Genomic DNA, 14034 nt, shown 5'->3' with positions numbered 1-14034 from the left:
AAGTCCTTCCTCTGTATCAGGTCTGGGCTGAGATGAATGCATCCCAGCCTCTGCCCTCAAGGGCCCTCCATCTGGATTAGAGTTTGGGTTAGGGATTGGCTAGCCCAAAACTAGCTACGACAGAGGTAATAATGGAATGGTAAGAATGGTGAAGGGCACAAGGGAGGACCCGCCCCACTTGTGCGGGGCTGCCAATTGCTGCAATCTGGCCACCTGGCCTAGCTGATGAATGTACACTGAATAAATATATTGAGTGACCTAGGGGTGCCCTTTACCCTTCCTCTCCCCTTAACCTTAGTCACACCCTGCCTTTCCCTGGGCTCCTCACCTCTGAATAGTGAATTCTGAATGTGCCTCTCCCCTGCACCATGCCCACTGAATTGCTTTCCCCCACATTCTGGCTCTGAAGAAAATTACTTAATATCTCCAGGACTCCATTTCATCAACTACAATATGAGGCTAATGGTAGTACTTACCTCATAGGGTTGCTATGAAGCTAAAACAGAGATGCCCAATGTAGATGCTCAGTAAATTTTAATTATAAGAACTGTTATTTGCAATTTCCATAAAACCAATGCAGGAAATGCCTGAAGCAGAGTTTTTGAAAGCTTCTGTGTAGGTTAGCATTCTTACTTATGAACAGCAATTGACTCAACAGTCTTTTTCTGAGTACAAGCTGTGTGTCATCCTTGTGCTAGAGACTAGAGATATGAAGGAAAGCAGAAGCTACCTCAACCTGCAGGGAGCTCACAGTCCAAAGGGAGACAGTATGCTGGGTACTGTTGAGGAGGACAGTGAGGGGCCTGAACGAACTCACAGGAGGGATTTTGACCCAGTCAATGTGGTGACAGCTAAGCAGAGTTTAAAATGAGCAAAAGTTGGCTGGAGAATACAAGGTAGGGTTTCAAGCAAAGGCATCAACATATGGAGAAGGACAGTGGAGGTGGGCACAAGGAGGACATGGTGGCACACAGGGCCAGATAGACGAGCAAGAGCTGTTGATGCTTTCAAGTGCTAAGCAAAGGAGTTTGGTTTTTATCCTGAAATTTATGGGAAACCCGAGGAACTTTTAAAAGGGAAATGGTCAATACATAATACTCCAGAACAGCTGAAATGAAAACAATTGAAAATAATCCAGTGGTGGTGAGAATGAAAAGCAACTGACACCCTCATACACAGCTGCTGGGAATAAAATTGGCTAAACAACTTTGAGAAATTGTTTGGTAGAATCTACTGTTACCGAGTTAGGCCCTGCCTATGACCCAGCATTTCAATTCCTGAGTCTATATACAGCAGAAATACACACGAAACACATGCAAGAATGCTCAGAGCAGCCAGGCTCAACACAGCTCAACATGGAAAACAACCCAAATGTCAACCAACCGTTGAATGGATAAACTGTTGTGTATTCATATTATAACAAAACACCATACAACAACTACAACTACACCCACTATTATCAATGAACCTCATAAAAAAGAATAAGTGACAGAAACCAGATACAGGAGTGCGTGCTGCCCACTGGATCATACATTGAAACGGTTGAAATGGGCTCTGGCTGGTGTGGTTCGGTTGGAGTGTTGGCCACTGAAAGGTTTCAGGTTCAATTCCTGGTCAGAGCACATACCTAGGTTGTTGGTCAGGGCGCCTATGGGAGGCAGCTGATTGATGTTTCTCTCTCACACCGATGTTTTTCTCTCTTCCTTCCCCTCTCTCTAAATCAATAAGCATGTCTTTGGGTGAGGATTTTAAAAAATGGTTGAAATGGTTCATTTTGTTTTATATTTTACCATGATAAAAAAAAGTGAAAAAACGTCTTAGAACACAAAGAGTACCTTAATGTAAACTAGGGACTTTAGTTAGTAATAATGTGTGAATATTTATTCACCAATTGTAACAAATGCATTACCCTAATACAAGATGTTAATATTAGGGGAAACCATGCTGGGGATGGAGGCATATGGAAGCTCTCTGGAGTTTCCACTTAATTTTCCTATAACCCTAAAACTGCTGTAAAAACAAAATCTATTAATGTTTTAAAATCCATGCCAAAAAAAGTACACAAAGCATGATTTCATTTATATAAAGAACAAAACTAGTGTAAGCTCTTAGAAGTTGGGGTCATGGTTACCCTGGAGGGTGCTGGCAATGTTCTGAATCTTGATCTGAGGTTGGTTACATGGCTTTGTTAAAACTGTCAAAATTCATCAAACTGTGCACATATCTGCATTTTTTATACCTTGTAATTTAATAAAAAGTTTTTAGAAAATCTTAAAAATAATGAGATAGTCTCTCACATAGAAATCCAAACGACTCCATCCTCCAGGGAGGGGAGTAGAACTCCCCACTCCTTAGGTGTGGGCTATGCATAGTGACTTCCTTCCAAAGAACACAGAATGGAAAGGGGAGAAAGGAGTCACCTCATTGTGGAGAAGCCTGGTAAACACTACTTCCACCACCTGATCAAGGCCAATATCAATCGTCCTAAGTTAGGTTGACAGTATGTATCCTAGACATGATGTGATGAAAATGACACTTTACTTCTGTGGTCTTCCTACCAATAACCCATAACCTCAGCCTTACCATGAGAGAAACAGCAGACAAATTGCAACAGTGGGACATCCCACAAAATACCCAACCAGTACTCCTGAAAACTGTCCAGGTCATCAAAAAAGGATTATCTGAGAAACATCAAAACCTAGGGGCTGGGAGGATGGTGGGGAGCGAGGAAGGGGGGCTAAAGCAACATGATAATTTAATGTAATGTGTTATCTTCTTGGTGGGATCCTGGAACAGAAAAGGTCATTAGGTAAAAACTAAGGAAATATGAATAAACAATGAATTTAGTTCATTAAAATGAGAGAGCGAGAGATGAGGGAGAGAAAGTAAATTTTTAAAAGTTTTTTATTTTTATTTTTCAATTACCATTGACATACACTATTACATTAGCTTCAGGTGTACAATATAGTGATTAGACATTATATAACTTACCAGGTGATCAACCTAATAAGTCTAGAATCCACCTGATACCATACATCCTATATAATAAAAGGGTAATATGCAAATTGACCCTAACAGCAGAACGACTGGGAATGACTGGTCACTATGACACACACTGATCACCAGGGGGCAGATGCTCAATACAGGAGCATCTGCACTCCCACAGGGGGAGCTCTGCTCAGCCACAAGCCAGGCTGACTGCTGCCAGCACAATGGTGGTGGATACTAGAAGCCCAGTGCATGAAATTCGTGCATGGGAGGGTGGGGGTCCCTCAGCCCGGCCTGCAATGATGCCAGTGTCCCACACCAGGCCTCTGGCCAGAGGCCCCTCCCTCCACACAGCCAGGGTGTGGGATGCTGTGCCCCCGACCCCTCCCTCCATGCAATTAGGATGCAGGACGCTGGGCTTGCATCGCTGGGGGCGATCATGAGCCCAGCATCCTGTGCCCTGGCCTCTGGCCAGAAGCCCCTCCCTCCACGTGGCCAGGGGTGTGGGACGCTGGGTTCGTGTCACCAGGGCGCCGCCGCCAGTGTGTCCCCCCTCTTCCCCCCCCGCCCCCCGGCTGCTATGGGCACTGCCATCTTTGTCATGGATTGATGGTTAATTTGCATATTACACTTTTATTAGATAGGATTACTAGGGGCCCAGTGCATAAATTTGTGCACCTTGAAAGGAATTGTGGGCCACAAGGCTGCATTGGGCACAGGGGCGGGTCTCAGCCCATCCTCTGTGCCCCCACCTGGCCCCTCCTGCTGCAGCCCATGGTCCCCTGTCTGCCAGCAGCTCTGGTCCCGCTGCCGCCGCTACTCCCACACACTGACGGCGTGGGCCCCACTCACACCCACTGACAGCATGAAGCGATTCGGGCTGGCATCAGCAGTGGGTGTGAGTGGGGCCGGCGCTGTCAGTGGTGCAAGCTGTGGCTGCTGCCCTGATCACCCCTCAGAAGAAGGGGGAGGTGGAGAAGCCTCAGGGGCAATTGGGGCCAGCAGCAGGTGGGAGCGGTGGCTCCGGCACTGGTAGCAGGTGTGAGTGCTGGGCAGGACCGTGGCATGTGGGAGCAAAGAATTTTCAGTAACCACCAGAGTCGCCCCGACATGACAGCAACCAGCGCCCCACCTTAGTCTGGTGCTCCCGCTCACCTGCTCCACCATTCCACTGTGGCCGATGCTCGCACCAGGGCCGGCAGCTGCCGCTCGCACCTGCTGATGGCACTGAGTGATCAGCATTGGTGCCGGTCACTGGCAGCAGGTGCGAGCAGTGGCTCCAACGCCAGCTGTGGGTGTGAGTGGGGCCGGTGCTGACAGCTGGTGTGACTACCAGGCGGGACTGTGGTGCATAAGAGCAAAGAATTTTCAGTAACCACCAAAGCCTCGCCCCGATGACAGCAACCAGTGCCCCACCTGGTCTGGCACCCCGATTCACCTGCTCCACCATCCCGCTGTGGCCGACACCTGCCATGTTCTGCGTGTGCCTCCTGGTGGTCAGTGCATGTCATATCGTCCAGTTGTTTGGTTGTTGGGTTGTTGCATATTAGGGTTTTATATACATACTAGGGGCCCAGTGCACAGATTCGTGCACCTTGAAAGGAACTGTGGGCTGCAAGGCTACGGTAGGCAATGGGCTGGGTCTTGGCCCATCCTCCGTACCTGCACCTGCCCCTCCTGCCACGGCCCCTAGTCACCTATCTGTTGGCAGCCCCACTCCTGCTGCCTCTACTCCCACATGCTGATGGTGCCGGCCCTGGTCACACCCGCTGACAGCGTGAAATGATTGGGGCTGGCTCCAGCAGTGGATGTGAGTGGGGCTGGTGCCGTCAGTGGTGCAAACTGTGCTGACCTCTTGCTTGCCTTCAGCTCATTCCCACAGGGCCTGCCCTATAGTCTGTCACTACTGGTGACCCCTTCTGCAGTGAAATCTCATTCATGCAGCTGAAGTCCAGTTCCCTTTGGCATGAGTCTCCCATTAGGAGACTCACATCCTGATAAGCTACCCAGTTCTGGCCATGTAGTCTGCCTTCTGCTACCCTCACCTTCACATGTTGTTCCATGCAGTCTCTATGTTCACATATTTCCCCCAATTTCAGGGATATGTGTCAAGCTGGAGCATAGTGTATCATCCAGAGCATATTCTTCTAAAGCAGTGGTTCTCAACCTTTCTAATGCCACGACTCTTTAATACAGTTCCTCATGTTGTGGTGACCCCCAACCATAAAATTATTTTTGTTGCTGTAATTTTGCTACTGTTATGAATCATAATGTAAATATCTGATATGCTATATGTGTTTTCCAATGGTTGTGACCCACAGGTTGAGAACCGCTGTTCTAAAGGTTGACTTTCCAACTCTAATGCTCTGTTAATGTAACTTCCTTGTGCCTCCATTACCTCACTTAATATGATAATAATATTAATTTCTATCCCATAGGATTACTGAGAATATGTTTTGTTAATACATATTAAGCTCTTAGAACAATGCTGGGCCCATAAGTATCCAGCGCTATAAAGTGTATGCTAAGTACATATAGGCCACAGTGTCCCTCACCCGCATGCCACCCACTTGGACTCAGGGCCGGGGAGTCCCCTTCCAGCAGGCATTCCACTCTTAAAGTTTGGGTCTCCTGGGATTCCCTTTGCTTGGCTTTGTGAGATGGGGAGGTGCCTCCTTCCTTCCTCAGAGGGAGGAGAGAACTGCGATGGGACCCTTACAAAGCCACAGCCTTTCACCTAAATACAATGAACACCCACATACTTTCACAGATGTTCATGGAGAGCTGGCATTTGTCACGTCTACTCTCTTTCTCCTTTCTATATAGATATACAGGTAGATATACATTTTAAAACAGAATTCTTTAAAACTATGTTTCAGAAATCATGGTATTTTATCTTCAAACACATTAGTATTCATCAATCTACTAAGAAGTTCTAAAATATTCTCCCACATAATCATGATACTATGTTCAGACTGAAGAACATTAATTCCATAATATGTCATCTCCAGTTCTTGTTTGTGTGTCTTAAATTGTCCCAAAAATGTCTTTTGTAGCTTAAAAATATTTTTTAATTCAGGACCCAATCGAGGTTCACATATTGCATGTGGTTATGTCTCTTTAGTATCTTTGCTTAGAAAAAGGCCCTTGCCTTTTTTTTTAATGACATTGACCATTTTGAAGAGTGTAAGACAATTGCCATGAGGAACAGCCCACAGCATGGATTTTCTTAATTCAGTTTTACCATCTCTTACTGGGAGGAAGGAGGGTGAGGAGCCTCTCTTTAGAATGCCTCTCTTGTCATCTCTTGGTTTCAGAATAAGGACTTGGGCTGAAATTCAGAGGTGGCTGGAACATTCTTATTCCTTATCTGATTTTGCAGGTTGCTGGAAGAGTACTACAGAACACCCTTCTGAAGAGGAGCAGTGAGCCTTCTGACTGGCCCGGACTCAGTGCCCAACAGGGTCCTTCCCTATGGGCACAGTAGAAAGAAGGCTGGACTAGCCCAGAGGCCTCTCACTTCCAGCACCCTGCCTTGTCCTCAAGAGAAATAATCTCCCCCAACCTGGAACCCTGAAAGGAGCTGGACATTCCTCCCCAGAGACATAGCATCTATCCCGAAGAGCTGCCCCTGGGCCTGGGTAGTAGGTGGAGCCAAGAGATAATCGTCTGATCCTTCCAACTTTATTCAGTGACTTTGCTATAAGGTAACCAGGACAGCTGGGTCAATATAGGTGTTTATAAAAGGCACCAACACCTGGAGCCAGAAACTCTGTACCAGTCCCCACAACCCCACGGATCTCAAGCACCTGCCTCTACAGGTACCATTCTTAGGCTCATTCCCAGTCTCTGGGACCCCCATGCCAACCATATATCTTGGGAACAGTGGAAGTGGAGGAATTGGGGGGAACCTTGGTGAAGTATAGGAGGCCGGAGTTCTAGTCCTTGCTGCCTAGCTCCAGACCTCAGTTTCTCCATTTTTAAGTAAGCCATCTCTAAGGACCCTTAGTGTGATTGATGTGAAGAGATGGGGAGGTTCCCTCTGGCTTCAGTCCAACCTCAGCCTCCAAGATGGGTGGGGCATCTTAGGAGGAGGTAAACTTCTTGTTCTTGATAAAGACTACTCTGAGAGAGGGGAATTATAAGCCATTTGCATCAGTCCTGGGACCTTGGCCCCTCTGTTTTGCTGGATAGAAACACGTCTCTATTTCCTGTGTATGAGGCAGTATCATCAGGAAGCCAGCACTGGTGGGGCCTCTTTGACACAATGCTCAGCATACACCCTACGCTGGGGACTCGCATGGGGGTGCTTCCCCATTGTGAAGTGGCCACTTGCTTCTACCCCAGCCTCAGAATTGGAAATTGAGGTGACAGGAGAAGGGAAAGCTATGGCTGGGAATTCAGACACTTTCTAGCCTTTAGATTCTGTGATGCACTAAGGGTGAGCTCCTGGCATGCAGAATCCATGGTGAATGTAACTTAGTCTTTTTGGTGTCTAGCTGAGAGCCACGCACAGAACATGTGCCAGTGTTTATTGACAGAGTGAAGGAAGGAAAGTAGGAAGGAAAGAAGGGCTCGATCTTGATCCTGTCTGGTTCCTCTTTCTTCTCCTGCAGTTGGTACAGATGGCATTGTCCTGGTTCAATTCCCTTTGGGCCATGGAACTTCTCCTGGCTTCCACCACCTTCTGCCTAGTATTCTGGGTGTTCAGGGCCTGGAGGCCTCGGGTCCCCAAAGGCTTGAAGAGTCCTCCAGGGCCCTAGGGCTGGCCCCTGCTTGGACACATGCTGACCTTGGGGAAGAACCCACACCTGGCGCTGTCACGACTGAGCCAGCATTATGGGGACGTGCTAGAGATCTGCATTGGCTGCACACCTGTGCTGGTGCTCAGCAGCCTGGACACCATCCGGCAGGCTCTGGTGAGGCAGGGTGACGATTTCAAGGGCCGGCCTGACCTCTACAGCTTCACCCTGATCACTGATGGCCAGAGCATGGCCTTCAACCCGGACTCTGGACCGGTGTGGGCTGCCCGCTGGCGCCTGGCCCAGAATGCCCTCAACAGCTTCTCCATTGCCTCAGACCCAGCTTCCTCATTTTCCTGCTACCTGGAGGAACATGTGAGCAAGGAGGCTGAGGCCCTCATCAGCAAGTTCCAGAAGCTGATGGCAGGGGCTGGCCTCTTTGATCCCTATAATCGGGTGGTGGTGTCAGTGGCCAAAGTCATTGGTGTCATGTGTTTCGGGCAGCACTTCCCCCAGAGCAATGAGGAGATGCTCAGCCTTGTGAAGAACAGCCATGAGTTTGTGGAGTCTGCCTCCACTGGGAACCCAGTGGACTTCTTCCCTATCCTGAAATACCTGCCCAACCCCACCCTGCAGAGGTTCAAGGCCTTAACCAGAGGATCGTGCAGTTCCTGCAGATAATGATCCAGAAGCACTATCAGAACTTCGACAAGGTGAGCCCAGCACACAGGTGGTGAGAAGGCACCCTGTAGAGCCTGGGTGTGCCCTCTCTCACCCAGCTCCAAAGTACCCACACAGCTGATGTGTAGCCAAGGCCTAGGAAGGCTCTGGGACACCTGGGATCAGTTATGTGAACTGAAGTTAATTATTCCTTCTCCCACTCTGGTCTCAGGTTCCTCATAACAATAGCCTCCTTTTCAGAGCAGCTCAAAGGGCAGAGGGAGAAGGCTTTTGTTCTGCAGGAACCTGAACCTTGACACTCAGCTCTGGTGTCACTTTGCTTCCCTTACTCACACTCACCTCCTCCTTTGAAACTGGACCCCTAGGGTTATTGGGATGGTCAGTGGGGCATGAAATGATACCTTAAGCCCTCCTGCTGTGAGCCTAACCCAATGACTGGAGGTTTGGGGGGAGAGAGGGAGTGCCAGATGGGTTGGGGGCAAGGTCCAGCCTTCGGCCCTGGAAGTGCAGGAGTGCCTCTAAACTTGTGATCCCTCAGGACAGTGTTCAGGATATCACAGGTGCCCTGTTCAAGCACTGCAACAAGGACTCCAGACCCAGTGGTGGCTTCATCCCTGAGGAGAAGATTGTCAGTTTATCAACGACATTTTGGGGCTGGTAAGAGCCAGGCCCCTGACCCTCCATCCATCAGTGTTTGCTCTTCACCCACAGCACTTCTCAGTACCCAAGTCCATCAAATAATTATTGAACCACATGCCAGATGGTGCAGGACATAGAGATCTGGCCCATGTTCAGGGTTTGAGCCCAGGCTGTGCCACCAACTCCCAGGGGAAACTCAGCTAAGTCCTTCTCCTTCTCTGGATCTCAGTTTCCCCATTTGAACAATAAAGGGCTCTCTGGCCTATGAGTCTCAGTCCCTATAATTCCAGCAACTAATTATGAAACCGGTGACTCAAGGTTGGGGGCAGGAGGTCAGGAGAGGGAGCCAGAGGAAGATAATGCTTATTACATACATGGTGGGTGCTTGGTAAATATTGGTTTCTTGTTCCTTCCTCACCTTTCCCCTCGATGCCCAGGATTTGACTTGGTCACAACAGCCATCTCCTGGTGCCTTATATACCTTGTGACAAATCCTGAGATACAGCTGAAGATCCAGGAGGAACTGGGTATGCATAGAGAAGCTTTGGGATCCCAGATCATTTGTTCAATCTATATATAGCTGTTACATGCAAACCTTGTGCATACAATGTCGTCCACCCTTGTCTAGGAGGTGCTGAGGGAGGTTTAGTGGGTCTCAACATGTAAATAGATATAGAGTGACACCACATTGAGTGGCACTTGGTATAGTAGGGGACACCATGGAGCAGTCAGGGCAACCCCTAAGCCCTGTCTGTCCGCTGTGTCTTGCAGACACAGTGGTTGGCAGGGCACAGTGTCCCCGGCTCTCTGACAGACCCCAGCTGCCTTATACGGAGGCCTTCATCCTGGAGACGTTCCGACACTCCTCCTTCATCCCCTTCACCATCCTCCACAGGTGAGACCTGCCTATTCTGCCCTCCCACCTCTCTTCCTAGTTTCTCAGCTCTGGCCCTGGCTCAAACCTCAGCCTCTCCTTCCTGATCATGACACAGGCTCCTCACAGGCTCTTGGCCTCTAGTCTACCCCTATTCTGTTCAAACACAATAAAACTACCCAGCTCTCAGGAGAAAATCACACTCCTGACCTCAGCGCTCATTCACCTCTGCTGCGTTCTCTCCCTACAAGTACTCTCAATGTAACCAATCTGGCCCTTTATAAGCATGATTTAGCCAGCCTCCAATTTTGCTTATGCTGGGCCTTCTGCTTGAAATGCCTTGTAATCTCTTCTCTGGCTACCAGAATTCTATCCCTGCCCAAGGTCAATCCTGACAAAACTGCCTCTCCTCCAGAACATTTCTTGACTCATCTAGCTGAAACAGCTTCGTTTCTGAAATCTTGTAGGACTTACAGCCATTTGTCCTTGATTGTGTCTTGGGATTTTAACAATGTTAAGAGAGATAGTGAACACTTCCTCTGCCCACATATTGATCTATTTATTCCCAGAGTGAGAGTCCTGACTCCTCAGCCAGGCTGGGAACTCCCCAGTACTCCAGAGAATGGCCAAGTGCATTAACTAGGCACAAACAGAAGTATAGTACACACTTGTTGAAGTGGAAAAACGAGCCAAGGAAGAAGAAGGATAATTTCCCCTCTTCCCTCCTTCTGACATTTCTTTCCAGTGGTGGGCAGGCTCTTGGGGTGCAGTAGAGGTAGGAGCAAGAGGCACCCAGAGATGTACCCTGGTTTTCCGGGACCTGAGTCTGACAGAGTCCTCTTTCTTCTTCAGCACAACAAGGGACACAACACTGAATGGCTTCTACATCCCCAAGGAACGTTATGTCTTCATAAACCAATGGCATGTCAATCATGATCAGTGAGTACACATCCCCCACTAAAATGTGTATGCAGCTCAGCAGTCAGGAAGGCTGTTTGTCCCTCTAGGAAATGGTTATATAATAAAGGAATGGTGCCTCAATTGCTGTATAGTTTTCTCTAGGTGACAAAGTTTAGGTCTATGTTTTTCAAACTTCAGTGCAATAAGAATTAAACAGGGCCCTAGTTAGGTGTGCTCAGTGGTTAGGGCACCAGCCTTCACACCAAAGGGCAGCTAGTTTGATTCCTGGTCAAGGGCATGTACCTGTGTTTCAGGGCTGATCCCTGTTCCTGGTTGGGTGCATGCAGGAGGCAACCAATCGATGTGAAACACATCGATGTTTCTCTCTCTCTCTCTCTCTCTCCTTCTCTCCCTCACTTCCACTCTCTCTAAAACTCAGTGGGAAAAAATAATCTCAGGTGAGGATTAATAAAAAAAGAATTAATCAGGATGTCAGTTACAGATTATGGCATGCCATCCCCAAGATTCCACTTTGGTAGCTAAGGTGGAATACTGAAGTGATTCTGATATGAGTGGCTTAGGACCCTCTGTATGGAAAATCACACTTTAGTCTATAGGTAGGGGGACCACATAATTTACCATCCAAACCGAGATACTTCTGAGTGTGGGAGGCTATCAGTAATTACTCCACCTTGGCCAGATGGCTCAGATGGTTGGAGCATCATCCCATCCACTGAGGTTGTGGGTTGATCCCTGGTCAGGGCACAAACAGGAATCAACAGTGGGTGCATGAATGGGTGGAACAACAAAAGTCAATGTTTTTTTCTCTCTCTCCCTTCCTCTCTCTCTCTCCAGAGTTAATTAATGTTTTAAAAAATTACTCCAAAACAATAAGCACAAATCAGGATATAATATGGGTTCCCCTTTTATATTAATTAGAATGAAGATAATTTAATATTTAAAAGCACTGTTTTCAAGACTGATCATTTAAGAAAGAGCTATGTAAAAGAAATATGCATTAAAGTTACAGTTTGGTCCCTTTCCCCCACCCTCCTCTTATTGCTGTCTATTCTAACACTGGTGGTATCAACAGAAGTCTGCTCAGACATCTCGACCCAGGACTATCCTCCCCGGGCTTCCCAGTCCAAAGATCCCAGCTCCTCTGGTTCTCTTGCAGGAAGCTGTAGGGGGACCCATCTGAGTTCCGGCCAGAGAGATTCCTCACTGCTGATGGCACTACCATCAACAAGACCTTGAGTGAGAAGGCGATGCTCTTTGGCATGGGCAAGCGCCAGTGCATAGGGGAGGTCCTGGCCAAGTGGGAGGTCTTCCTTTTTCTGGCCATTTTGCTGCAGCGGCTGGAGTTCAGTGTGTTACCGGGAGTGAAAGTGGACCTAACCCCCCTCTACGGGCTGACCATGAAGCATGCCCACTGTGAGCATGTCCAGGCAAAGCTACGCTTCTCCATCAAGTGAAGAAGACACCAGCACGCTGAGGCAGAAGGAAGGATGGCAGTCACCCATAGGCCTCTGCCCTTTTTCCTTTCCTTCTCTTTTTTAATAACAGCTTAATTGACATATAATCCATGCAGGAGAAGAGAATTTCCCCCTTCTTCTCTTCTAGGTTCCTTGGCTGGTCTAAAAATTAAATTGACATAAGATGAATTAAGAGGAGAAAACAAATTTAATTTTTTACATACAGTAGCCCATAGAAATATAAGACTCAAAGAAGTCACCAGTGCAAGCAGCTTTTATACCTGTAAAGCAAATGAAGAGTTATTTGTACAGATTTGACAAAATAAAGGAGTTTGAGTTTGGGGTAGCAAATTAATAAAGAAGTAACAAAGTTTGTTTATAAAGCCTTCTTGGCCTTGAATTCCCTATCTCTGGTAATAAGGATGGCTCCTACCCTCCTGATATAGGGAGGGTATCTTCACATACTTCTATACATTTCCTGCTTTCAGGGGGACAAAGGAGGGGCAGAGAGGCCTTTTTATTAGCTGTTTCTTAAATATCTTTAACTCAAAATAATCAATGTGCCAAAGTGGGATGTTATAGGGTGGCTTATTTTGCTCCCCATCATTCACATGCCATAGAATTCACTCCCTAAAATGTACAATCCGTGGCGCTCAGTATATTTGCAGAGCTGTGCTACCAGCCACCATCAGTTTTAGAACCTTCTCATCACCGGGGGAGGGGGGGACCATACCCATTAACAGTCACTCCCTATTCCCCCCTAACCCACCTTCCCTGCCCTATCAACCCCAGGAAATTACTACTTTTCTTTCTGTCTCTATAGATTTGGCTACTCTGGACATTTCATATAGATGAAATTACACAGAAAGTGGTCTTTTGTGACTGGCTTCTTTACTTAGCATGGTTTTAAGTTTCATCCATGTTGTAGCATGTTTGGTTTCTTGAGTACTGAGACTGGGCTCATGTTTGTTTCCTCAGTCATTGAAGAGTAAATCTTTCCCTGCTCTCTCTTATCTTTTTTCCTGTATGATCCAAGTCTTTGAACACTTAAAGGAAACAGGGAGGAAAGGACCCAGTCTTGTGGGCCAAACCCAGATGGGTGATCCCTCATGTACCATCTTCAAAAAATAGAACATCTTACTTCTCACACAGTCCTGATTTGTTCATCCACAGCTAGGGGAGGATAAACTCCCCAGAAATGCTTGGGTTACGTGCAAAAGTCCCAGGTCTCATCAAAGGCACTATCAAAATTATGAAAAAATAAGGCACAGGATGGGAGAAAATATTTGCAATTAATATATCTAATAAGAGATTAATATCAAGAATATAATCAGGAACTCCTACAACTCAACAACAACAACAAAACCCAATTCAAAAGTGAGCAAAAGACTGAATGAACAGTTCTCTAAAGTAGATATATAAATGGATAAGTACATTAGTTATTAGGGAAATGCTAATCAAAACCACAATGAGATACCATTTCACCTACTGGAATAGCTATTTTTAGAAACTGGATGATTATATGTAATCCCCAACATTTATAGGGAACTCATACAACTTAACAAAAGGAAGATAAACAACCCAATCAAAAAAATGAGCAAAGGACCTAAATAGACACTTTTCAAAAGAGGACATTCAGAAAGCCAAGACACATATGAAAACGTGCTCAAAGTCACTAATCATCCAAGAAATGCAAATCAAAACAACAATGAGGTATCATCTCACACCTGTCAGA

At 47.0% G+C, this 14034-nt stretch overlaps 1 protein-coding gene across 1 annotated transcript; it reads left to right on the top strand.

Annotated features, from left to right (window-relative positions):
- The first annotated feature begins 6714 nt into the window (after nucleotides 1–6714).
- LOC102761918 (cytochrome P450 1A2) lies at nucleotides 6715–13147 on the top strand. Its single transcript, XM_015564562.1, is given in 8 exon segments — nucleotides 6715–6809; nucleotides 7605–8376; nucleotides 8379–8443; nucleotides 8950–9067; nucleotides 9485–9577; nucleotides 9822–9945; nucleotides 10777–10863; nucleotides 12002–13147. Coding segments are annotated over 7 exon segments (1548 nt in total). The 5' UTR covers nucleotides 6715–6809; nucleotides 7605–7613; the 3' UTR covers nucleotides 12300–13147.
- Nucleotides 13148–14034: the final 887 nt, after the last annotated feature.

Source organism: Myotis davidii, unplaced genomic scaffold (genome assembly GCF_000327345.1).
Source record: "Myotis davidii unplaced genomic scaffold, ASM32734v1 scaffold992, whole genome shotgun sequence".
NCBI classification, from domain to species: domain Eukaryota; kingdom Metazoa; phylum Chordata; class Mammalia; order Chiroptera; family Vespertilionidae; genus Myotis; species Myotis davidii.
This window is presented reverse-complemented; position numbering and strand designations above follow the sequence as displayed.